Below are 26,158 nucleotides of genomic sequence, written 5' to 3'. Positions count from 1 at the left end.
GGAAACTGGTGAGTCAGGCAGCAATTCTGAAGAAGGAAGCTAGCCAAGAAGGTTGAAACGGAGAATTTCTTTAATCTTGAATAATCCAAATTAATCCTGTAGAACCACAGTTAACCTCAAATCGAAATTAAATTAATTAATTTGGAGTTTGGAGATTGCTCAAGAACACAAGGAAATAAAGGTGCAATCACTGTAAAACATATTCAGCTTCCACTTGACGGAAAATGCCAGTTGTTTCCGATTTCAAAAGCCAATTAATTATCTCACCAGGGGGAGAACTTTTTTTAAAAAAATCCAGAAAGGTAGGAAGTCAATTCAGTGGGTAGATCTACTGTGTCTAACAAAATAGTTCTCAAACTACTACCAAAGAAATGCATCGACAGAATTCTGCTTTTGTTATAGATATGTCTGCAAGTATTAGTTTCTCGGACTCAGAAAACCTTTCCTTGCGTCCTCCCAGTCTGACAACAGACTCAGAATGGCCCCTTGTGGTATGATTGTGGAATTAGTCCTGAAAGGTTACTCAGCTTCCACTTCACTGAGGTAACACACAAACTATTTTCCGATTGGCCCCTTTGCACGACATCATCCAGGTGAGACTCTGGCCTGTTACGAATACCTATCCTTCCTCTGGGAGCTAACATCATCCAGTGAAAGCATTTTGAATCTGGCCAGTCCTTTGGTTCATCTGCCAACCCAGCCACCGACTCCTGAAATGGACTTGGGCAAGTAATTTCTTTCTTCACTGTTAAGATTTTATTCCTTTAAATTAAAAACAGAATGCCTAGTTCCACAGGCACAATGGGGCTGTGGGCTTGTTTCTCTAATAATACCTTACCTACATCATGTGGCAAATTACTTTTGAAACCAAGAGGTATTTTAAAAATAGTTTGTAATATGATACAGCCATCAACTAATGGGGGGGGGGGGGACACAATGAGAAACAAAAGCAAAAAAATTCAAAGTGTTTGTATAAGATCTAAAAAAGTGAGCCTAAAATAGTTCTTTCATCCTGGGCCAAGCTGATAAGTTAGCTCTCTCTTGTCTTGTTATGTACATATTCAGCTATGTTTTCCAAAACTTTGCAACCAACCAAGCCAGGAATTTGTCTTTTCTATTTTTAAAAAAATTTAACTGTGGGCCTGCTGGATCACACAAAGGGATAGTACCGACTACCATATCTTGGTCTAACAAGCAGAGATATGAATTAAACTTTGCCTGTGCACAAAACCCATTCACATGAGCCATGATTTAATAAGGAAGTCTCTAATAAACCATAGTTTCCTGCTTTGTTAAAATAAAGAAATTGTGGTTATCAGCTTTGGAACAAGCCAGGATATTCAGTCACATTCAATCCACGGTTTACTATTCTGACTTCTTCTGAAGCTGTTACCCACTGTTTCCTGTTTTGGACAAACAGAGAACTATGGCTAATTGAAGACTTTCTGGTTTGTTTCCTCACAAAAGGAAGGCAAAGGACTTGAGTGTGCAAGTAAAAGAATCATTCCGATGTCAGTTGTGTGTTGCCATACCTGTCTGCTACATCCATCTCTGATTCAATCTTGTCCAGTCCCTTCATGATGTTATCAAACTGTTCCCCCTGGTGCTCAAGCACCTTTGCAGTGTCTTCTAGCCGTTTCTGAGATCCCGCCAGCAAGCCGGTCAGCTCTTGCCCCTTGGATGTTTGGGGGCAAATGGCCCCGGCTGCAGCCCCCTCCGAGGAGAGCAGCTGTTCCCTCCAAAAGTGCTCAAGGATATTGAAAACAACATTTCGGTTGGGCTGAAGGGAACTGAACCAGTGCTTGGTGCTCTTTTCCAAAACAGTGAGGGAACTGAAGATGAAGTTGGAAGATTCCTTCTTGATCTCACTGATGCCAGAGAGATGGAAGTCAGCCAGGAGCTCTCCAGATTTGTCAGCTGTAAATCTGACCGAAATGGGTGTCAGGCAGAGTTTGCCAGAAATCCATCGTTTCTCAGAGTTGATGTAATAGGAGCAGGGCCACGTGTGGATACGAATGACCTCATTCATCACCTTTTTGCTTGTGTCTTCTTCCTCAAGGCAAATGGAACAATCAATTTCTAAACAAGGAGCAAACAAATGATGCAATTCACGATTCACAACAAAATGACATTTTGACCATTCTATCATCTGTTTTACTGTAAAAAAAATTTGCTGTGGAATTATTCCCCGCTTCCCTAATTTTTGGGTGGGTTTGGACTGAAACATACAATCCAAGACTGGATTGAAATTTCAACCCACTAATCCCAAATTGGAACCCATTAATACCAAATCTGAACAAGGATCAGTTGCAATATGCAGTCTCTCAGATGAACTCAGAAACTAGCATTTCTCAATTATGAACTGTAATAGGTTGATATTTTGGTATGTAAGCATGGTGTTATTTATATGAGAAGCTGCCTTATTTGAAGTAAAACTATTGGTCTACATAGCCCAATGATGATTGGCAGTAGCTCTTCAAAGCCCCGGTGAGACATTCATTTCCCAGAACTACTACCAGAGAACTTTTTAACAACTGATGCCAGAGAGTAAGCCTGAGACCTTTTGTAAAATGCTCTATTGATAAAAAAAGAGAAAGATGGTATTTCTGAGAGACGAGAGTTGTGATTATAATAGAACCTATGAATATCTTGGCACAGCTACCAAGTGACATTTACCTTTTCCATGATGTAGTAGGAAGCAATTAGGGAGGCACCCATATAGACAAAGGCTACTGGTTTTCTTCCCAAGCTATGTGGTAATAACTGTAGTAATTATGTCACACCTGAGTTGATTACATGCACTGACATCCATTCTATTACTCAGTGACCGTATCTGATAAAGGGTGTCAGTTCTGCATTTATCTACTTAGCATGTGAAAAGCAAAGCAAAGCAAAGTGTGTTCACTGCTGTACTTGGTTGCCAAAATTTGGACAGCCCCAATTCTTAATATAAATTTGATATGCTGATAAAGCACATCAGTAATCAGAACTGCAACACTCCCCTCTGCTATCTGAGTCATAGAATGAAATCTAAACCAGAAAATAACCCAAGGTCTTTTATTCCCCCTCTCTTGCACCTGAAAAACCCTGCTAGGGCTATATCACAGGTAACAAGAATGATTTCACTTAAACACACGGTGCCTTGGAACATAACCTGCGGGTATAGGGCGCTACATAAATTCAATAAATAATAAAAATATTAACAACACCTACGTAAATGGGGGGTTGCCTGTAAATAGATGATTTAGTCTAAACAGCCATATCAAGAGGCATTAGACAATATAAGCAAAACCTAGAGAAGGGAATGGGTGGTGTCACACCCCTCTTTCTGCCAAAGATACACGAGAATTGCAGACCATTATATGGCCTTGCCTTGGTGGGTTATATTATACCCCCACAAAGAGATCAAAACCTAACATTAATTGCAGGATGCCATCTCCTGAGAAAATCAAGAGAGAACTGGTAAAAAAAAACCCAGAAAGACAAAAATTGGCAGAGAAAAGATTGAGATCCTATAGGATCAAGGCAACAGAAGGATGCCATGTGGCACACTCTTTTAAGAAAAACAAAGTATATTTTCCACAATATTTCTTCTCCAGTAAAGCATGTCTGGCACTGACTACTACCATTTCAGCACTAGATAAGAATGTTTTTATCCTCCTAGGCATACAGGCAGCTTTAATAATAGTGTTGTAATCTGGGCTTTAGGGTGTTTTGAGTAATACTGATACTGTGAATTGTTTAATGTTTTATTGTATTAAATGCACTGTACTGTAAATCACTTTGTGACTTTTAGTATGAAGCAATATACAAATCTAATAAATCAAAACAATATTTTATTGTGTGTTCGCTTCTCTTGCTTTTACTTGCCTTGTTGTGGTGCCAACACTCATTATTAAGCAGAATGTAGGCTAGTACGATGTATACAAGTTTTAGAGGGTTAGCTGAGTTAGTGTGTTGCATAAATACAAGTGTTGTGGCACCATAAAGACTAATAGTTTAATTATGGGATAGGCTTTCGCAGACTAGTATGCTTCATCAGATGAAGCACTATCCTGACCTTGAATAGAATGGAGTAAAACACTGGAGATAAATTAAAAGCAAATCTCATGTCTCAAATGAATGCTAAATGGTGGGCCTTAGGTCTAGAAAAGCTGGCAGCAGTTGCTTTATACCTTAAGTAACATACAAGGGTAGTTGAAAAATATTTTAACTGAAATGAAATAGGTCAGATCAAGCCTGTGTAGCTTAGCATTCTGTTGACAACACTGGCCAGCCAAATGCCTTTGGGAGGCTAAAGCCTACAAAACATGCCGTGAAGGCAACAACCCTCTCTCCCCGCCCCATATTTTGTATTCAACAGTAACTTGCCTCCACATGTGAAGGTTCCCTTTAGCCAGCGTGGCTAACAGGCGCTGACCAATCTCTTCTTTGTGAATTTGTTGAATCGCCACCTAAATCTAAGCCAGTGGCCATCTCCTCTTCTTATGGAAGCAAGTTCTATAAATTGACTATGTGCCATGTTACATGAAAAAGTATTTTCTTTCATCTGTCCTGAATTGCCTGCCAATTTCAGTAGACAATTCCAAGTTCTAGTATTATAAGACATAGGGGTAAAAATTCTCTGTCCATTATGGAAAGTGCTTTTCCAACACTGTATTCTTCCTCCCACATGAAGATTCACAGTAAGTCAAGGCTAATAAGTGGGGCTCTTCATGCAATTATGTTATTATATTTGCAATCTGCTAGCCACTGCCTAGTCTAATAAACAATTTCAAGGCCTTGCTTGTTGCCAGACACTGAATAATTGTCATGAATAATAGTCTATTATAAGCTTTTGATTGATCATTATCAAAGGCTACATGTCACTGCAGTTTACATGCTGTACTCAATGAAGATCTAAAATGACATTTATGTTTCATATGGTGCCCATTAATTTAATCTACACAAGTTTGCACAGTGCAAGCTATTATCTGAGTTGCCGATATGAAAAAGAAAATCTTCCTGTTGTATTCTTTTATTGCAGTTCGATGCCACTGATCCAACTATGGCTTACAATGTTAAATCCCCTTGCTGTACAGTGGTGCCCCGCAAGATGAACACCTCGCAAGACAGAAAACCTGCTAGACGAAAGGGTTTTCCGTTTTGGAGGCGCTTTGCAAAACGAATTTCCCTATGGGCTTGCTTCGCAAGACGAAAATGTCTTGCGAGTTCCTGCGGGGTTTTTTCCCTTCTCTCCCCCCCCCCCTTTTCCTAAGCCCTAAGCCGCTTATCAGCTGATCCGCTAATAAGCCGCTTATCAGCTGATCCACTAAAAGCCGCTAAACCGCTAATAGCGCTAATCCGCTAAGCTGTCAATGGGCTTGCTTCGCAAGACGAAAAAACCGCTATACGAAGAGCCTCACGGAACGGATTAATTTCGTCTTGCAAGGCACCACTGTATTACAGTTAAAACCAAACCAAACCAAACCAAACTGTGGACTTGCACACAACTGAGTGTAAAATAGTCTCTTTTTCTATTTTGTATATCAATTAATATTTTCGGCTGGGACTAACGGGTGGGACAGTATGGTCAAGGGCATTTTGATATTATATGTAATATAAAAATGTCTTAAGTGTTGTTGCTATCATTTGATAAGAAAGGCTATTGCCATTGTTAACCTCCATTAGAGGCAGGTCCACCCTCTGTAACCTTTAAATACTTTGTGACCTACAGGGGTGTTGGTCTTTGCAAATGAATCAAAGTTGTTCAGAAGAAGGAAAAACATTTTGATGATGTATGCACATCTCAGAAGAGGCAACATTTCAGAAGAGACATTCCTTGGAGGAGGTATGGGAGAGCAGAGGAAAGCCTATTTTAAGATGCTTTAATTTAAAAAGAAGTAAATAGAACATAAACCATTCAAAGCAATGCAAAAGCCACTACAGTATTTTGCTGAATAGACAGCAAGCTATTTCTTCAAGCATCATCAGCTTCATGGCATGTTCAATGATATTTGATCACCTATTATTTGACCATCATGCCAATTCTAGAAGCAAGGTTTTAAGGGGGTTTAATGAACTATTTTAACTGGAAGCACCTAAACATAATCCATTAACAAAACCCTGATGCCCTAGTCACAAAACAATCCTGACAACCCCAAGCAGAAAATAATACTTAAGTAAATTAAAAGGTATAATGACTGCCTGTAATTATTACATAAAACATAGCACAAAATTCTGGAAAAGAAATCTAGTCTCCAATAAACAAGACTATATAATTCTTACACAGAGAACCTGTTCAAATAATGTCAGTCCTGGAGACATTGAAACATACACAGGAGACTAGTTCACGTACGAATTATTCTTTCCCAGAATGAACACAAAAAAGAATGAATGGTCCATCACACATAATTGTCAACAGAAGTTCCAGCAAATGTAGTCTTTTTCAATAGCCAATTCATATTTGGTTTACAGTTGTCATTAGAGAAATCAAGTGCTCAAAAAAAATATACATGTGTCTCCAGCCCAACAATCATAGCCATTTTGCCTTCTATAAACAGTGTTTCATGCTGTTATGGTTTACAAGCACACACACAAATTACTATGCAAGATATGTTTCCATACATATGTAACTATGTTGTTCCTAACATTACCTTCGCTGGATGTTGATTCAGACAACCACTTTAAGGCTGTCATCCCTGAAATTTTCATGTCACTGAGTTTTCTTTTGATTTCAGAGTCAAACAAAAATTGAACAATCTCTTAGAAGCAGATACTTGCTAGCCTTCCAATAACACAAGGAAATTAAGAGTCTCTGGAGAATACTGGATATTATATACTCTTGGCTCTCATGAGTCACTGTTCATCTGTGAGCCAGTTACCATTTGACTAGTCATGTTTTCATATTGCAGAACCTAGTATACTATTACTATCCCAGGTATCACATGCAGACCACACTACAGCTGATCACTCATGCAAAGTGATCTTAAAGGTGTCAGGTGAGCCATGCCAGATGAGAAATCCTAAATACCATTACTCTATGTCTCAGAGGAGGACACTGGGACTACCCTAAGCAGATGGCTTAAACAGGAAAGTTACACCAAAAGAAACAAAAAATGTATTGCATTCAAACTGAGACACTGCTAACAGAGATTCTCTGGAGGTTCCATGGAAACATCTCTGAGCAGAACAGGGTTTTTAAAGAATGCCAGACGTGAAGCTCTATTTTTCATGTTTTCACCCAATTAACTGCAAGAGGTGCTCACAAAGGAAGTAGCCATAGAATCTCTTGTCATCAGTGTCTCAGCATTAATGAGTTACAAGTTTGTTTTACAAAACTAAAGCCTGCCTTATATATTACAATGGTACCTCGGGTTAAGTACTTAATTCATTCCGGTGGTCTGTAATTAACCTGAAACTGTTCTTAACCTGAAGCACCACTTTAGCTAATGGGGCCTCCTGCTGCCGCTGTGCTGCTGGAGCACGATTTCTGTTCTCGTCCTGAAGCAAAGTTCTTAACCCGAGGTACTATTTCTGGGTTAGTGGAGTCTGTAACCTGAAGCGTCTGTAACCTGAAGTGTATGTAACCCGAGGTACCACTGTGTACACAAAGACACGTAACAGCAGCCCAACAACCCATTTAATTCCAGGAATGCTGCTTCCAATGGGAACTGGGAAGCAGTGATAGTTATGTGGGCTATCAGTCTATTATATGCATCGGCATATAGGTAAGGACCATTTTGCGTGTGTTCAAAGCACACAAGCATCACTGCAAACCAGGAAGTGGCAGTAAAAGGGGGCGTGGTTATATGCACTCCACTACCATGGGTGATGACCCAGAATGCAACCCCTGAGCAAATCGTGGATTGCCTGTATAATGTATAGCTTGCTCATAATTCTTACCCACCCAACTCCTGGTTTTCTAAGAATCAGTGCCTTTCAATTTAGAATAAAAGAATGCCAGAGGAGCAGCCCTGCTAGGCCTGCTGTGGAAAAACAAGAGGCCCAACTGAAGGTTTAGATGTTTGTTGTAACATGTGTTTCTATACTTGCATCATTTTGTGTGTCATCATTTTGTGTGTCTACAAAAATCATGTTGCAATAAATTTGAGATGACAGAGAACTGTTTGTCATGTCAGCCTGAATGGATAGTTCAAAATCATTCAGTTCCATAGTAGTCAGGCTGCCATATCTTTCCTATAGATCTAACACTAGAACAATTACTGAAAAGCTCCTGCCACTTTAGAGCTCACATATCCCTGGGGTATTATTTACAGAACAGATCCAGATCACAGAACAGATCCAGGCACTCTTGGAGGAAACAGATATTCTAGATCCATTTCAATCAGGGGTTAGGCTATTTTGGCACAGAAACTGCATTGCTGGCCCCGCATGATAACCTATGTTGGAGGAGATACAGGGGAAATGTGTCCGTGTTAATTCTCATTGACCCTTAGTGGGGTTTTTTATACCATTGACCATGGTATTCTTCTGGAGTGACTGTCCAAGTAGGGGTCAGTGGCACCGCTTTGCAGTGGTTCTAGTCCTACATGGATGGTTGTTTCCAGACGGTGATACTTGGGGAGTGATAATAATAATAATAATAATAATAATAATAATAATAATAATAATAATTTATTTATACCCCACCCATCTGGCTGAGTTTCCTCAGCCACTCTGGGCAGCTTCCAGCAGAATATTAAAATACAATGATACCCTTCAATGCAGGGTTCCTCAGGGTTCAATTTTATTTCTGCTTCAGCACGTTAGCAGTTCTGACCTACCTTAGAACTTTGATACAAACACGCAATAATAAATGTGATTCACTTTTTTCTAAGAAATAATGTTATTATTAGATTCAAAGCACTAGACAATGTTTACCAGGTACAGTGTTATCCATACTCCGTTGTTTACTGTTAAGCAGTCTTCACCAACCTGGTGCCCTCCAGATGTTTTAGACTGTAACTTCCATCAGCTGTTCTGGCTGGGGCTTGTGGGAGTTGCAGTGAAAACACCTGCAGGTTATCAGGTTGGTGAAAGCTGCTATAAAGCAGTAATGCTTCACCCTCAAGAAATGGGGAAGAAAACAGGGAAATAAACATTCCCCTCCAGGGAAGTAAACACTTAATCATCACAATCCACACATTCATTTCTTCTTATATGCATAAAAATGTAAGACAGCCCCCATTGGATGATTTGTCATGCCGAATCACAAACCTGGATTTGCATGAAGAAAAACCCATAAGGTCAAGAAAAGTAAGCTGAGTGGTTGCACGGGGTGGGAAGGGGAAGCTCAAGGGAATTAATGTGAGGGGAAGTAGCAGGGGATTGGCAAGTGGAGTGAGCAGGGGCACATTTCTAACTAACCTTCATTATTACCAATCCTAGGGTGAGTGACAGCATAAAAAGATCACATGAAAATACCGCTAAGCCACAGTGGATAAAACACATCACTAAAACACCATATTAAAAAAATTATTACTAAATATGCTGTTGTATAGTGGAAATGCCTGGGCAAATAAGTATGTGTTAAATTGGCACTGAAGAGAAAAGACAGGTATCAGTTGTACTCGAGATCACAGGTCCCAAAAGACACATAAATGTGTGTGTGAATGGATAGCACATTTTCCACATGGAATTGCTTTCCCTAATACAAAACAAAAACAAAACACGAAGTGTACATTAACTAGCACTGGCAATGAGTGGCATGTCTATAACCCTAACAAGTGTATGTTTTAATTTTATTAATTTAAGGGGGGAGAATTACAGCAAGCCCACAACTTCCACTCATTTAACTTGTGCCCATTCAAAAGATTAAAAGGGTTGCAGGGTTACAGGAAAAATGACTTGGGCAAATCCACTCACCATCGAGCCCACTGTGTTTTGACTATATGCAATTTTGGCTTTAGACATGATCCCTAGAATGTAACTCCCACGTATTCACAAAACTAAGCAGGGTATGGTGTGGTTTCAAATTGGATTGGGGGCTGAGTGTTGAGATTTCTGCATTGCAGGAATGGCCCTTGGGGTCCCTTCTAACTCTAGGATTCTATGAAAATCACTTTGTTAATTCTGGTTAATTCTGTTAATTCTGGTCAAGTTCTCCATTCTGTGCGTCATTATCATTAAACTTAGCGCTATGCTATGTCTCTGACCCACTTTGGATGGTGCCATTGCTGACCTTACTTCTCAACGATTAATTGTGCATCTGCTCTTCCATATATAGATTTCTTACATTTATATACCACTTTTATGTTCCAGGGATCACTGGGTAGTGTACATGGTCTCTCAGGGGTGGAAGGACGCATCTTGTTATTCTATGGATCTATTATTATTATTACTACTACTACTACTACTACTATTATCAGGGGCGGATTTAGGTTTGATGAGGCCCTAAGCTCCTGAAGGTAATGGGGCCCTTTATATGTTCCGCTGTCCTTTGTCAACAACAAATTGTCGCTGTTTTTTGTGTCGAATACAGTGGTACCTCTGGTTGTGATCAGCCTCCGTTCTGGAGGCCTGTTCGCAACATGAAAAGAGCGCAACCTGCAGCGGCGTGTCTGCGCATGCGCGGGTTGCAATTTGCCGCTTCTGTGAATGCGGCAAAAACCGGAAGTAAACCTTTCCGGTACTTCCAGGTCGCCGTGGGATGTAACCTGAAAGAAAGTAACATGAAGTAAATGTAACAAGAGGTATAACTGCTTATGATATATGGTAATTTATGCATCAAATGGGTATCTAAAGCCATTTGCACAAAACAATATATGCATTTTATCAAAGTAATTGTTGAACTGAAATACAATTAAGAAGTACATTAATAGTGAAATTTATGGGCGGGGGGAGAGTGGAGCCCTAAGCTATAGCTTGTTTAGCTTATACATACGGTAAATCCAGCACTATTACAGTATACAGTGGTGCCTCGCAAGACGAAAAGAATCCGTTCTGCAAGTCTCTTCGTCTAGCAGTTTTTTTTGTCTTGCGAAGCAAGCCCATTGACGGCTTATCGGATTAGCGCTATTAGCGGTTTAGCGGCTTAGAAAAAGGGGGGGGAGGGGAAAAACCCCCGCAGGAACTCGCAAGACATTTTCGTCTTGCGAAGCAAGCCCATAGGAAATTCGTTTTGCGAAGCACCTCCAAAATGGAAAACCCTTTCGTCTAGCGGGTTTTCCGTCTTGCAAGGCGTTCGTCTTGCGGGGCACCCCTGTCTATTAATAAGTTTGCGTACCGCCTTTCACTCATAGATCACAGCATAAACTCAACAATTCTGTAATATACAGTATATGATGAAGGTTCCCACACACGACTTTGCCAGTGTTGAATAAATAAATAAAAATACGAAGGGGCCAAGCTTCCCTGGCCAGTGTGTGTGTGTGTGGGGGGGGGACTTCTAGAGGACCGAACATTCTTTATGTATGCAACAACGGCAGCAAGGATACTCATCGCAAAAAACTGGAAAACTCAAGATCTACCCACACTGGAAGAGTGGCAGATGCAACTGATGGACTATATGCAACTGGCCGAGATGACTGGCAGAATCCGTGACCTGGGAGAAGAGAAGATGGAGGAAGACTGGGAGAAATTCAAGAAGTATCTACAAAAACATTGTAATTTGGTTGAATGTTAAGAAGGATGCTAGATTATAAAAAATTGGCCACCACTAAATTAGATTTGAATTTGATGATAAGTGAGACTAAAGAAAATATAAAATTTTTTGGAAGAAGTGCTAGATTATATTTGAATGAGTGGACATGAGATTGTAAACAAGTTGATAATTTGTTTGGAAAAAACTTTTAACGATGTAAATGGGAGCGGGAGACGCGAGGGAGTCCAAAGAAGTGATGAAATTATGTCTGTGATAGAAGTAAGATTGTTTATTATTTGTGCATTTATATTTAAAAACTTTAATAAATATTTATAAATAAAAAAAATAGAAAAAGGGGGGGGGGAACCCGCAGGAACTCGCAAGACATTTTCGTCTTGCGAAGCAAGCCCATAGGGAAATTCGTTTTGCGAAGCGCCTCCAAAATGGAAAACCCTTTCGTCTAGCGGGTTTTCCGTCTTGCGAGGCGTTCGTCTTGCGGGGCACCCCTGTCTATTAATAAGTTTGCGTACCGCCTTTCACTCATAGATCACAGCATAAACTCAACAATTCTGTAATATACAGTATATGATGAAGGTTCCCACACACGACTTTGCCAGTGTTGAATAAATAAATAAATAAAAATACGAAGGGGCCAAGCTTCTCTGGCCAGTGTGTGTGTGTGGGGGGGGGGGACTTCTAGAGCAGTGTTTCCCAACCTTGGGCCTCCAGCTGTTTTTGAACTACAATTCCCATCATCCCTGACCACTGGTCTTGCTAGCTAGGGATGATGGGAGTTGTAGTCCAAAAACAGCTGGAGGCCCAAGGTTGGGAAACACTGTTCTAGAGCAGTGTTTCCCAACCTTTGGTCTCTAGCTGTTTTCGGACTACATTTCCCATCATCCCTGACCACTGGTACTGCTAGCTAGGGATGATGGGAGTTGTAGTCCAAAAGCAGCTGGAGACCCAAGGTTGGGAAACACTGTTCTAGAGGACTTTGGTGCAGGCCTCACCAATGCTGCTGCTGCTGGGCCCTCCCCACAGCCAGGGCGTTTTCCCTTCCCCACACCTCCTCCGCCCCCCGGTCCCCGAGAAGGCCTGCGAGAGGGAAGGAGGGATGGAGGCAACCTCAGCGGCAGGTGCGGGGAAGGCCGGGGTGGGGCCCCGAAATCACCTCAGAACCCGGGCGAGGCCTCGCGGAGGCGTTTACCTTCTACCCTCAGCCCACCTTCTCGCTTCCAAAGCCCCCCGGCGGCTGAGGAGAAGGATCTGAGGCGAATCGGAGGAAGACGACGACGAGGAGGCGGGGCTTACAAAGGGGGCGGGGCTGCGCCGGCTTTCCCCCCCCCCGAAAGTCCGTTGGGCGCGCCTGCGCGGAAACGGAGGGCACGCGCCGAAGTATTTGAACAACAACCAACCTTTCCTCGCGCCGGCTCGAGGGCGCACGCGCGGCAACCGCCGTCGCTTCTTCTTCTTCTTCCTTTTTTCTGGGCTGCGTACGGCTAGCTCCGCCCACTTTCCGTTTTTTTTTTAAAAAAAATGTGCGCTGTGCAGTCAGTGAATAAGGGGGCGCGCGCGCCGGAGCGGTTACGGCGCATGCGCTTCGCTTTGGGCGCTCCCTCTGAGGGAAGAAGCGGCGGCGGCGGCAGAAACCTCGAGCCGGCTCTGGAGGGGGGGTCAGTAATGGGGACAAGGGGGGGGGAGAAGGAGGGCGGGGTGGGGGGAATAATAGAGCGGGGGGGGCGAGAAAACGTGTCCTCTGTGTTTGGGGGGGGTAGAGAAGGTATTGGGGGGAGGGGCTCAGGTTTCAAAACGGGGGGGGGGGAGCTGTGCTAATGGTGGCAGCAGAGCCCCCCCCACACGGTGGGTGGTTTTTTTTTTTGAGGTGGGTGAATTAAATGGGGGGGGGGGAAACAACGAGGGGGGAGGCTGGCTCCTACCTATGACAGGCCTTGAGAAATTTGTGGGGGTGGCATGGCTGGAATTGGGGGAGGGAGGCGGGGGTCCTGAGGGGGGGGGACCCTTTGAGGGGATCTGGGGATCTTTGAAGGCAGGGATTGGGGTTTCAGGGCGGGAGGGGGGTGGGGCCGCCAATGAGTGAGATTCTGGGTTGATTTTTGTGGGTGCTAACCTTTGCCCCCCTAAAAAAGGTGGCCACTTACGTTGATCTGCGGCGGTTATTTATATCCTGCCTTTCTCAATACTGATCATTTCTTTTTCTTTTTTAAAAAATAATATTTATTAAAATTTTCAATTTTTTCACATAAACAAAACAACGATACAACACAAACAAAAACAAGTATAATTTCATTTTTTTAAAATAAATATTTATTAAAATTTTTAAATATAAATGCACAAACAATAAACAATCTTACTTCTGTCACAAACATAATTTCATCACTTCTTTGGACTCCCTCGCGTCTCCCGCTCCCATTTACATCGTTAAAAGTTTTTTCCAAACAAATTATCAACTTGTTTACAATCTCATGTCCACTCATTCAAATATAATCTAGCACTTCTTCTAAAAAAATTTTATATTTTCTTTTAGTCTCACTTATCATCAAATTTAAATCTAATTTAGTGGTGGCCAATTTTTTATAATCTAGCATCCTTCTTAACATTCAACCAAATTACAATGTTTTTGTAGATACATCTTGAATTTCTCCCAGTCTTTCAGTCTCTTTTTTTCTTGTAACTTACTTTCCCGACCTCCTCATACCTCCCCTTTCTGTATTCCAATTTCTATTTATCAAATCAGCAAATCCTTTCCCCTACTCTCAATTTAATTTTTAACCTTTCTTTTGTTTTTATTTAATCATTACCGCTGAAAACCACTTAACTTCTAAACCCATGACTTTCTAACATTCGTTAATTTTACAATGTTTCCTAAGATAATCCTTGAATTTCTTCCAATCTTCCTCCACCGTCTCTTTCCCCTGGCCCCGGATTCAATACTGATCATTTCAAGGTGGTTTGCGAAATAATATCTCTGCCCTCTAAATAAGCAAAAAAAAAAAAAGGCATAATAAGCCTGTATCAGCATATAGGAAACATTATAAGGCAGATGGTGTTACATAGCCCTGGCGGGGAGGCAGGTTGTCTGGTTGGTTAGGTGAACCAGGCCCCTGGTGTCTTAGGTCATTTGCCCCCCTTGCATTTCTGAACTGGAATGCAAAGGATTGTTGTGCTAAGAAACCTGTTGTGTCAAGAGTGGAGCCAGGGGCCAAATCCATGCCTCCAGGCCCTTGGGACTCTCCACAGGCACAACACGTGCTTTTGCGTGTTTTTACCTGGCTGCAAAATACACTTGAACCCTGATGATGCTTCCAGATGGAGAATAGAGAATTGTATGTAGAAACTAGCCTACAGTGCAAAGGTAATGTTTACATTTAGTGCTCCACCCACTTGTCCATCTGGCCCCACCCATGGCTGTCGTGTGGCCCCCGGAAAGTTGCCCAGGGCAAACTGTGGCCCTCTGGCTGAAAAAAACGGTTCTCCATCACCATCCTATTGTGCAGACCTGTTGAGATAATTGTGTCTAAACTTCATGAGGTTTTGCCTTTGGAGAAAGGTTATAAACAAGGAAAGTGAAAGGGTAGATTGGGAGGGGTGTTTGTGTGTGTGTTGTAAAATAGTTGCCATGCTTTTCAGCCAAATCAGGTTTACTTAGAGTCATGCTGAGCTCAGTGGGGGTTAATCCCGAATAATTGTGCATTTTGGTACAGTGTTATACAAAATATAGGATAGTGCTTTTTGAGTAATGGCCCAGTTCTGTGTATGTTTCGTAAGAAGCAAACCTCTGAGAATTGTGCATAGGGTCAGGTTTCTGGTGCATTTCACTGATTATTTTAGCAGTAACTGTAGGCCACTATTACTGTCGGCCTGCCAGAGAGATTGCTGAAGGCCACATGGTGTTGTGGCTTTGCTGAGATTTAAATCCAAGACTTCCAGCTCCTAACTCATCAGCTTAACTGCTGCGCTGCAGTTGCTGGAATTGGAAGAAAATGAAAATGTAAGGTTGTTAGAAGAGCCAGAGGATTTGGGCAGTGGGGATAGAGCAGCCAATTTGCAATCTCATTTATCCCTCCGTTATTTGCTCTTCATTTCAAAACAAGTGCACGCTGCATGGGAGTTTATAAAGCGTTGTCTCCTGTGATTGATAGTTTGAGGCCACAGTTAGCAAAGTGTGAGATACAGGCAATTGCCAAGGGACGAGTGAGTTTCTTGGCTAGACTCAGGGACAAACCAGACAAAGATTTGCAACCATGATCTGTTGTGGTTCCTGTGATGGGTAAAAGCAGCTGGAGTTGGGAGCAGATCAGGACCATAGTACTCAGAGAGGGAAGTTCTGTTCTCCCCCCCCCCCCCGCCCCGCCCAATAAAAATAAAACCCTGCTACTTGCCCCATGGGGGAAGCATACAGGTGCAATATATCCCTATATGTTTCTCTCATGAGCAGCACTGTTCTCTACTTGTGTTTAATTAGTGCAGAACCATAAAGTATTTTGACTTTTCTGCTGCAATGAGTTGTATGGATCTCTGACTTTGCGCTATTTGGCCTAATCTCATTTATATTAATAAGAATAAAATATTAATGACTTTTGTGGGGTGTTATGTGAAGGAGGGAGCGACTTCAAAGAAACAGGAATTTGCGAGGCTTTTTTAATGAATATATTATTGTTTGCTTATAGAATTCAGGAGGAAGTTGCCCTTGATTGCTGCTCTCCATAAAATGCCACAGAGGAGTGTGGAAGTTGTGCCAGTGCAGATGTTCCAAGGTTGAAGTGAAACTGCTCTGTTAGTTACTGCTGCTCAGTACAGCCTTTCAGGCATCCTTCTCCTAAAGAACCAAGAACATAAGGAGCCATATATGATACAAGCCAAATGGGAAGATTTTCCAGCAAGATTTGGAACTGGACTTGCTTATTCTATACCCTCCATCTTTCCTGAGTCTTCAGTGACACTTCCTTTTTTTTTTAATTTACTGGTCTTCTAGCCCAGCTATTTATTTTATAATTTAATTCCGTCTGTCACCTGACAAGTTAGGTGTCAGACACTTTCTATCGCCTGAATGGACAGGGACACTTTTGCTTACTCCACCAAGTTTTTTCGCGATTATAGCGGCCCAACTCGGGGCGCAAGCTGCCAATCCCACGAACATGTTGACTACATCGAGAAGCCAGAAATATTCACTTATGCAGACTTTTTCAAGGATTACTTGATCCCCAATGACCCCTGTGTTTTCTCTGCCAAGTTCACTGAAGGCTGGGGCAGCAGGAGGAAGTGGGTGACTCCTGATGGGAAGCCTAACTTTGAGTATCTTCTGCGAACTTTTGGTAAGCCACCTTTAAACTAAAATTGCTAGCTGTGATTTTGCTCCTCTTAGAATTTTCAGTCTGGCTTCTGACTGGCCAAAAACCTGTCCCCTTTCATTTGCTTCTAGTAATGTTTGATTCTGCCCTTATGCTTTCTTCACTGTTAATGTGGTATGTTTGTATTCATGCCTGAGTATGGAGTAGAAAGAAAAGTATATTGTAAGAGGTGGCTTAATTGACACATTTAATTGCAGTTGTATCTCTCATAGGTAGAGCTGTATCAGAAATAGGGTTGTTTACAAATGTGACTTTCCACTAGCGAAAACTGTGTTTTTGGGTGAGGCACCCAATTGCAGCCTGCTATGCCTTGTCCCATTCTGTTCTCAACTCTGCAGAGAAATTCCTGGGTCCCATTGGATGCAACCCTTAGCATTAAATAGCGCTTTTGTGTGCTCAAAGCACTGTAAAGACATAATTCTGTTGGAATCCTTACCATAATCCTGTAAGATGGGACAACATTTGTTGTGGGCATTCTGCTGGTTAATGTATCTATGATTCAGGTATTGCAGCAATTGGAGGAAGTTCCTTTTGTTTCCATTGTCGCTCTGCATAGCACCTAACCGTGCCACATAGGTGGAATGTTCAAACTGGCAGGATCAAGGCCCTTACACTTTCTTTTTTATTGGTAACCCCAACAGGGCATCAGTTATTTTCCCATATGGGCTCAAAGGGTTTATATTGCAGGGGAAGCTGTAGTACCCGTTGCCAACTGTGATGTCAAGGAATACAATTCTAACCCAAAGGAACATCTTAAACTCAAGGAATACATAAGTTATTGGAGAGAACACATTAAAAAAAGCTACCGGTCGCCCCGGGGGTGCCTTTACCTCAAGGACTGGCACCTGCACAGGTAAGCAAAACCTTTGAACTCCTCGGCATGCTCTTACGAATCCCTGGCATGCTGCTGAATTGTACCTCTGATGTTCCCTTACCAGATGATTCAGCTTTTGGGAGCATCCTTAGATAGTAGCCGCCTGTTTCAAAACTGCATCCTAAGAATCTACGGCTGTGACTGCATGGTAGGAAACCCCAGTGATGTATAGCGCTGTTTGGCTTACCTTTCTTACGGTGCATGTACCTGGCACTGTCTTCTCTTTCCAATGTGAATGCACATTTTTTCTTTATCCTGTGTTTGCACACGTTTTGATTATGCCAAAGTTGGTCTGCATGAGAGAAGTTTCCTTCTCTGACCCTGCTCCTTATATTAATTATCATTGTATGTTTGCATAGTTGCAATGGAACCAAACAGAAGAGAAGGCAGGGGAACCTGCTGAGGAGAACACAAATGCACTGTAGGCATCACCCACGCTCAGCCGTTGCACTAATACAGTCAATTGAATTTATACTCTTCCCACGTTTTGGTTGCACAGCAAGTTGAAGCCGCAAAATTGATCAGTCTTTAAGCAATGTTCAGCTTAATTAGTTATATACCGCCTACACCAAGTCTCAATTTAAAAGAACTTAATAGGTGCTTGAAAGCAACACTGATGTGAGGAAACACCTAATACAGGCAGGGCCATAGTGTGCCACACAAATAGGATGCCAAGGCAACTTCTTAAATGCCTTTTTGTATTCTTGGCACTTTGCTTTCCTTCTGATGAATCTACCATGATCCTTTACTTGGTGTATATTGGCTATTTTTTTATGGTTATAGGACATTCAAAAGATAACTTGCGGCTTCGTCCTTTTGAGATCAAATATGTTTTTGTATTTACATGAAAACCGGTAAAAATTATTGGAGGGAGTAGTCATTGCACTCTCAAAGCATTGAGTAGACTTCTAAGTGTGTAATATTTGTTATATCCCCAAGACTTGGGAAAAGTGGCTGGTGCGGAAGTGAAATAAAGTTCCAATTGCCCCATGATCTAACCTTTACCATGCTGTTACACAACTTTTGAATGCGTCTTGAGTGGATTTTTTTTTCTGAGATGCCGTTTTCAATATTTTAAGGGCTTTCCCGGAGCAAGATGTTTACACCACTCCCATCTATTTCTCATCTGACTGGCTGAATGAATACTGGGATGCCATATCAGTGGACGACTATCGCTTTGTCTACATGGGACCTAAAGGCTCATGGTACAGCCGTTTGGATACTTTCATAGGTTCTCTTTGGAAAAGTTAGTCGTATTAGAAGTATGAGGTAGGACATGCAGCTTGATTCATTGGGACTTCCTAGTAACTGTTCACGAGAGCAGCCTGTGAGATGTCTTTTCGAGGAAGAGGAAGACAGCACACCTGCTCAGAGCTTTAAACATTGTGCACCTTTTTCACATCAAGCAATGGGATCCCTACCCCTCCCAGATTGCAGGGCCAGACAGTATTCAGCCCTTTGGATATTATGCATTGTATAGTCCCTGCATATGAAGATGCTTCTTTGTTTTGAGACTTTGCATCTTTTTAGCTGTCAAGATATTGGTGAAGTTCTAGACTTCCCACAACACAAGCCAGTTTCAGTTTGCAGTAAGAGGTTATCAGAAAGTTGTTAGGTATGCACACATTACTGTCTCACGTGCAGGGTATGCACCTGCATACTTTCAGATGAGAGACCCTTGTAAATCACTGGGTGTATCAGAGTACTTGGAGAGTGGAGAAATAGACATTGATGCACAAATAGCTTTCTGTGAAAGCCTGATTAATGTCTCTGCTGGAAAATAGGTCTAGGTTTGGGTGTGTATGCCTCATGTCTTCAGGGTGCAAAAGTAATTTTCTGAATGATTGTGATACTAAAGTTTTGGGGCTCCTGAGATGGTAGGAGTGTTGGGATACTGCCAGGGAGATAAAGCCCATCATGGCCTCCACGTCGCCTCCGGACGATCCATCGATCTCCCGTAGATACAGTATCAGCAATTAGCGACACGAGCTCCAGAAAATAGCTTGCCACATTCCAGAGCTGATGCACGCTCTATCAGCAGAAATTGTACAGCGAAAGATGCACGCAGGAGAGCATTATTTAGAAGTTTGTTCAGCGTTGGTCAGAACAAAGGAAAAAACATGACTGCCTGCTTGCGTGTTCAGGCACAGAGAGAGAAACGAAAGCAATAACAAAACATAAACTTCCTGAGAACAGGAAATACGCAGACTCTGTGACTCACAGCTATTCAGCTGCCTTCTCCTAACCTGGTTTCCCCCTCCTCCCTGTAGGACTCCATTTCATGCAGATGTCTTCCGCTCCTACAGCTGGTCGGCCAACATTTGCGGGAAAAAGAAATGGCTTGTCTTCCCCCCGGGGCAGGAGGAGTTCCTTCGTGATCGCCATGGTCACTTGCCATTTGACATCACTGCACCTGACCTGAAGAAGAGCAACCTTTACCCTCGCTTTGCCCAAAGCAGCCCTCCTGTTGAAATCATACAGGAAGCTGGAGAGATTGTCTTCATCCCGAGCGGATGGCACCATCAGGTTTACAATTTGGTAAGATGTTTCAGACAGCCACAGCCTTGGGGTAATGTGCCATTAAGTGGATTTGGGTGGTGCTTTTGCTCATTGGGGACTGATAGGGCTTAAGGCCAGAAGATGGAGCCACAGCCAGTGACAGGCAGATCCAATTCTAGTGTGTCTGCATCCTCTGCCCTGCTGAGCTCTAGAACGGCAACACAGATAGAGGAGGGAGCTGACAAGCATTGCTACCTGATGGGCTAGGTAGGCAGAGGCTTTGAAGCAGGTCTCTACTGGCGACTGGATAAGCTGAGTTTGTATGCTGCATGATGTCTTATGTTCACTATGGGAATCCAGCTGAATAGGCCAGCAGGCAAAAAACTGTGACTCCCTTCAACCCCTTGCTTAAACATGTGCGATAGCCATTTGGACTGTCCTTGTTTTTTCCAGGAGGATACAATCTCCATCAACCACAACTGGGTGAATGGATGCAATGTAGCCATCATGTGGAGCTTCCTCCAAGACGAACTAGCTGCTGTCCAGCGAGAGATCAGAGAATGGAGAGACAGCATGGAGGACTGGCACCTGCAATGCCAGGTAGAGCAGCCGTCTGAGAATGTTGGACATGGTCATAGATGCCCATTAGCAATCGAGTGTCTGAAATGGTGAAACACAGGAATTAAATGGCTATTTGTGGATGAACTGTAGTAGCAGCTCAATATTGTTTTCACGATTTGGATCCAGCTCATCGGTCTTAATTGTTCGGAAAGAAATTCCCCTGCACATCAGCTGGCTAGCTATAGCAATCACTACTGAGGACTGAGCAGGAGAAATGGAAAGGGGATGTGTAGGTACATGGGAGGCTCTTGTGAAGCTAGTTCACATTAAATAGGAGCAACTTTTCTATACGGTGTCTGGAAAGGGCCCAAAGAGAGTGTGTTATCTTCTATTGTCAGCTTTGAGAAGTATGATCTAGCACAACCTGTGTCCTCACTCTCAGGGCCATTCTCGTGCTTTGTAATGGGAAAGAATTCAGACTCCCTAGTAACTCAAGAATTAAGCATTCCTATCCTTAGCTCCCATGGCCAGTTTTTTGCCTTGTGCTTTGTCGAAAATTGACATGAAGTTAAAGCATTTCCTTTTCATTCAATGTTTTCAACTGAACACCAGTTCCCATTTAATGGTTGGCACAGCTGTGACCTTTGATTTGTTCTCTCACTTTTGCAGGTGTTGATGAAGTCTTACACAGGAATCGACTACAAGGAATTCTACAACTTCCTCAAAATCATTGCAGAAAACCGGATTTACGTCCTTGAAAACCACCATACTGAAGAAGATGCCTCCAAGCATTCGTACAGAGCTGCCATCTCTGGCCTGGGAATGCTGCATGCAGTCTTTGACTTGAAAAGGACTGCGAAGGTCTTGACCTCTTTGAATGCCAATGAGGAATTCAAGAAACTGAACCCAGAGACCCTTTCCCCTCCTCCTCAGGCGCTGCTGCACCGCCTGAAAGCAGCGATAGATACAGCCCTCCTCTAGTTTCCCATTTGATTTTGACCACTTGCAGAAATGCTTCTTTTGCAAGCTGGGTGCATGCTGATAGGTTATGTCGATCGCCCCATTTAGAAGTCGTAAGCACAGTGGATTTTAGTGACCGAGTAGAGAATACAGAACCAGAGGCAGAATGTTAGGGAATTTAAGCATCTAGGAAACTGGCAGTAATTGGAAAAGGAGAGCATCCCTCGGTGAGATGTTCTACTTCCTCAGTGACTAATATGACCACTTATTTCTACCAGTAATTCTAAGCCTTTGGGCTGCAACCCTATATGGCAGAGATTGGAGCACCTGCGTCCCTCCAGATAATGTACTACAACTGATCATTCCTGTTAACCTTGCTAGCTGCAGCTGATGAGACTTGGGAGTCCAGCATCATCTCGAGGGCCACAGACTCCTCATCCTCTGCTCTACATTCTCACCTGGGAGTATGACTTATTGAATACAGTGGAACTTAACTTTTGAGTAAACGTGTAGGATTGCACTGTTGGTTTCGGGAGCTTTGGTCCCACCAAAATACATGTGAAAAGCATTTCACACTAGACTGTACAGGTGAGTCTTCTTGTTTACCCACAGTGTTAGTGGAAGAATTTGATCCTATTTACATGATCAATAACTGTCCCCTTTCCCTCCCACCAACTCACCTCCCTGCCCTGAGCACTTCCCAGAGACATGTGTTTTGAGTAAAATAAATATGGGGGTGGGAGGGAAGGAAAAGTAAAAAAAAAATTCAGCTCATAAGTTGAAATGGCTTAACTCCTTGAAGTAGGTAAGTATGGGAATAAAAGGTGTGTGTACCACCTTATTAATTGGTGTGCAATACTCGCCTGTTCATAGCCCCTGCTTCCATCACTCTCTGCTGTATGTGTGTGTGAGAGAAATCAGGAATATACTCACCTCAGGATTGGCACCACACTTTCAGGGACTCTGAGCCATCAAACTCAGTGGGCCTAAACAGCCCAAGCATGGCAGCTGAACTCTGTGCCCTCCCCTCCAGTATGATAAGCTGGGGCAATTGAGTACTGCAAGCACTCTCTTCTCTCAAGCTACCTTTTTGGTTATTTCCCAAATAAGGTGGTCTCAGAGCTGTAGTTGAATGGTCTTGCTTCTTTTTTGATTCCGAAATGGTGATGCCTTTTTCACTGCCTGAACAGTTGTAGCACGACCATCCCCAGAGACGTTGAGGCCAAAAAATAGATATATTTTTAAAAATCACCCTTCAGGGCTTGTTGCATGGCAGCCTACCCATAATCTAGTTGACTGTACAGGATTACAGTCTTAACGGTGATCCTCCTTTGTTTCTCCAGTTGCCTTGTGGGAAATGTGTCCCTCTCTGAAAAGGTATCACATGGTACACAACTAAGCAGGTACACATCTTGGTAGTGATCCCCTTGGGTGGATAAGAGGTTAAAATGGGGGCCAGCTTGCATTTTTACCTTGGGTGGCTACAGTGGTGCCTCGCAAGACGAAATTAATCCGTTCCGTGAGGCTCTTCGTATAGCGGTTTTTTCGTCTTGCGAAGCAAGCCCATTGACAGCTTAGCGGATTAGCGGTTTAGCGGCTTATCGGATCAGATGATAAGCGGCTTAGGGCTTAGGAAAAGGGGGGGGGGAGGGAAAAAACCCCGCAGGAACTCGCAAGACATTTTCGTCTTGCGAACGAAACCCATAGGGAAATTCGTTTTGCGAAGCGCCTCCAAAACGGAAAACCCTTTCGTCTAGCGGGTTTTCCGTCTTGCGAGGCGTTCGTCTTGCGGGGCACCACTGTACTGTCTTTTGGAATGGAGTGTGTCACCTTTGGGACCAGTGGTTTTTAACATACCAGCGCCAACATTTCTTGTTACTGAGCACAATTAGTCATAGCACTGTATGTGAGTAAGGGCTGGAAACGGTTTGTACAAGAAGCACTTACCTTGCTGCTGGCAGCGGCGGCAGAACTAAAATTGCAGGGGCTTTCTTCTGAATGGGGACTGGCTGAGTTTGTTCCCGTTTGCTATCTAGCCTGTTTGTTAGACTTTCACTTGAACCCTTTGTAGGGAACGTTTAAGCACTGAGCTGAAGTTTACTCAACCCTCGACTGTTCTGCCAAGTTGCCCCAAGACCTTTCTGAAACTGCACATTAAAAATATTTAAGTGTCTGTGGTTTCTGTCTTTCTTGCAGATGGCCAGTTTGATGCTGAAAATATTTCAGGACAAAGAGAAGGATAGCTGTAAATGAGGTTTACTTGAATCCCTGTCCGCTTGAGGGGGGTTGTTTCTTAAATCCTGTGTTCTGTGCTGTGCCGTCCTAGGCTTCCAAAGGGAACACACATTTTTAATTCACTTTAGTTTGCCCACAGATGCAAAGTTTTTCTGGAGAATGGCTAGTATTACTGTGACTCTGCAAGTGGTGTTTGACTGCAGTGCTCAGCTAGCCTGCCCCAATGATCAGGGATTATGAGAGTGAAGCACTGCTGTATCTATGTTACAAAAGGCTCCATTTGCCACAATTGTGAAGCACCTATATGAAACCATGAGAAGTGATCTGATGCTTTGGCAGGCAAATTCCTGATTCTACTTGGTAGCAGCAGCTGCTGAGGCTCAGATGGGAGAAATAAAAAGTTCTATACACTTCACAGAGCACCTTCAGGGAATTCCTTCCTACACACATGGATGTTACCCTGTGAAATTATATGATGTACAGTGGTACCTCGGGTTACAGACGCTTCAGGTTACAGACTCCACTAACCCAGAAATAGTGCTTCAGGTTAAGAACTTTGCTTCAGGATGAGAACAGAAATCGTGGTGCGGTGGCAGCAGGAGGCCCCATTTAGCTAAAGTGGTGCTTCAGGTTAAGAACGGACCTCCGGAACGAATTACCGTATTTTTTGCTCTATAAGATTCATCTTTTCCCTCCTAAAAAGTAAGGGGAAATGTGTGTGTGTCTTCTGGAGCGAATGTAGGCTGTGCAGCTATCCCAGAAGCCAGAACAGCAAGAGGGATTGCTGCTTTCACTGCGTAGCGATCCCTCTTGCTGTTCTGGCTTCTGAGAGTCAGAATATTTTTTTTCTTGTTTTCCTCCTCCAAAAACTAGGTGTGTCTTGTGGTCTGGTGTGTCTTATAGAGCGAAAAATACGGTAAGTACTTAACCTGAGGTACCACTGTACTCAGATATGCAATATAGATCATACATTCTCTAGGGGTGGGGGGGCAGGTTCAGCTTTGAAGCTGCACTTTAAAACATCACAGCAGCAGCTAGTCCAAATTGGGGATGGACAGATTTCCAGTCCCATCTCCCTTTCACACGTTTTTACCCACAATTCTGTTCCCACCTTAATCCAGTAAATTTTGTTTCTAAACATTAAGGCCCCGAATAATGCATTTAAATGTGTTTTCTCCCCAGCTATGCATTAAATCTATTTTTATACACTGCTGAAAAGTGCATCCCAACAACTGGAGAAATGTAAAATCAGTTGGGTAGGTTTGTTTCAAGTTGCAGATTAGCCAGAGGCACCTGTATTCCAAAGACAGACAATATTAGAATTGAGAGAACAGTGATCTGACTCAGTTAAGGCAACTTCATTTATTCATTTCATATAAATAGCTACATGTCTCCAAAACAACGCAATAAAAAAATTTCCATACAAAGTTATTTATAATGAAGTTAGCATATTAAATATTTTATCCAGTGTAATACAGTGAGGCAGTAATGTAGTTTTATGCAGCATATTAAAGCATTAAAAAGTTGTTTAGTTAAAAATGTACACACGTTTTAGCTCTTACACCATTCAGATAAGAATAGTGTTTTCACTTCCAATTAATTTCAAAGCAACAACTCTTTTATGCCTTCAGTAGTCAAAAATGATCCAATATTAACCTAGTTTACACCCAGAAGACAGACTGAAGAATAAACCAGGCTTTTGCCAGAACTCTTCATTTTGCTAAATTTGACCTAAGAAAATGGGGCTCTGCATTTTTATATTAAACTTGTCAGTTACCTTAGAAAAGGTTTGCAACACCAACCCTTTTGCAGAAAAAAGCTCTGAGGCAAGGATGCAGGGTTCGTTAATCAAAGGAAGGGCAACTATGAGATTTTCAGTCTGTTCAAGCACAATGGAACAGTTTGAAAGACCCAGACAACCGATGCTTAGAAAAACCTCCAAAATCCTGTACTATGACTGCCAACACCTTGTAGTCCCATCCAGAGATCAGGTCAAGAGTTTAACCTGCCTCTGTAGAGGTCGGGGCTGGTGAATCTGCAGCCCTCCAGATCCCTCCGGCAACAACACTGAGGGCCATAGATTTGCCAGTCCAGATG

General features: G+C 42.6%; 2 protein-coding genes and 1 long non-coding RNA gene across 11 annotated transcripts in view; 2 read left to right on the top strand and 1 right to left on the bottom strand.

Annotated features, from left to right (window-relative positions):
* The window catches only part of SNAP47 (synaptosome associated protein 47), a 28,349-nt gene extending 15,471 nt beyond the window's left edge, over nt 1–12,878 (bottom strand). Inside the window, exons 1-2 of one of the 8 annotated variants that reach the window (XM_081834458.1) lie at nt 12,789–12,878; nt 1,533–2,079 (exon numbers count right to left, since the gene is read on the bottom strand). In XM_081834458.1, the coding sequence (XP_081690584.1) occupies nt 1,533–2,029 (497 nt within the window). In that variant the 5' untranslated portion in view covers nt 2,030–2,079; nt 12,789–12,878. Of the gene's footprint in view, nt 1–1,532; nt 2,080–6,635; nt 6,743–8,460; nt 8,564–10,136; nt 10,267–12,734 lie in introns of those variants that run through there. The other 7 variants (XM_081834457.1, XM_081834461.1, XM_081834459.1 and 4 more) reach the window with 7 other exon arrangements.
* Nucleotides 12,879–14,514: 1,636 nt separating this feature from the next.
* JMJD4 (jumonji domain containing 4) lies at nt 14,515–22,478 on the top strand. Of its 2 annotated transcripts, none has more exons than XM_081834471.1 (6): nt 14,515–16,896; nt 17,620–17,785; nt 18,886–19,011; nt 20,077–20,344; nt 20,759–20,905; nt 21,536–22,478. In XM_081834471.1, the coding sequence occupies exons 1-6, from the start codon at nt 16,632–16,634 to the stop codon at nt 21,845–21,847; spliced, it is 1,284 nt and encodes a 427-aa protein (XP_081690597.1). In that variant the 5' UTR covers nt 14,515–16,631; the 3' UTR covers nt 21,848–22,478. The 2 variants fall into 2 exon arrangements, with proteins under 2 accessions (XP_081690597.1, XP_081690598.1); XM_081834472.1 differs by having other exon boundaries at nt 16,725–16,896; nt 17,574–17,785.
* A 2,419-nt stretch (nt 22,479–24,897) lies between these two features.
* The window catches only part of LOC309326103, a 267,454-nt gene continuing 266,193 nt past the window's right edge, over nt 24,898–26,158 (top strand). The window contains exon 1 of the long non-coding RNA XR_014150155.1: nt 24,898–24,981. This is a non-coding gene — a long non-coding RNA (uncharacterized lncRNA). The remainder of the gene's footprint in view (nt 24,982–26,158) is intronic.

The sequence above is a fragment of the Podarcis erhardii genome, assembly GCF_964252035.2.
Source record: "Podarcis erhardii genome assembly, chromosome: 12".
NCBI classification, from domain to species: Eukaryota; Metazoa; Chordata; class Lepidosauria; order Squamata; family Lacertidae; genus Podarcis; species Podarcis erhardii.
This window is presented reverse-complemented; position numbering and strand designations above follow the sequence as displayed.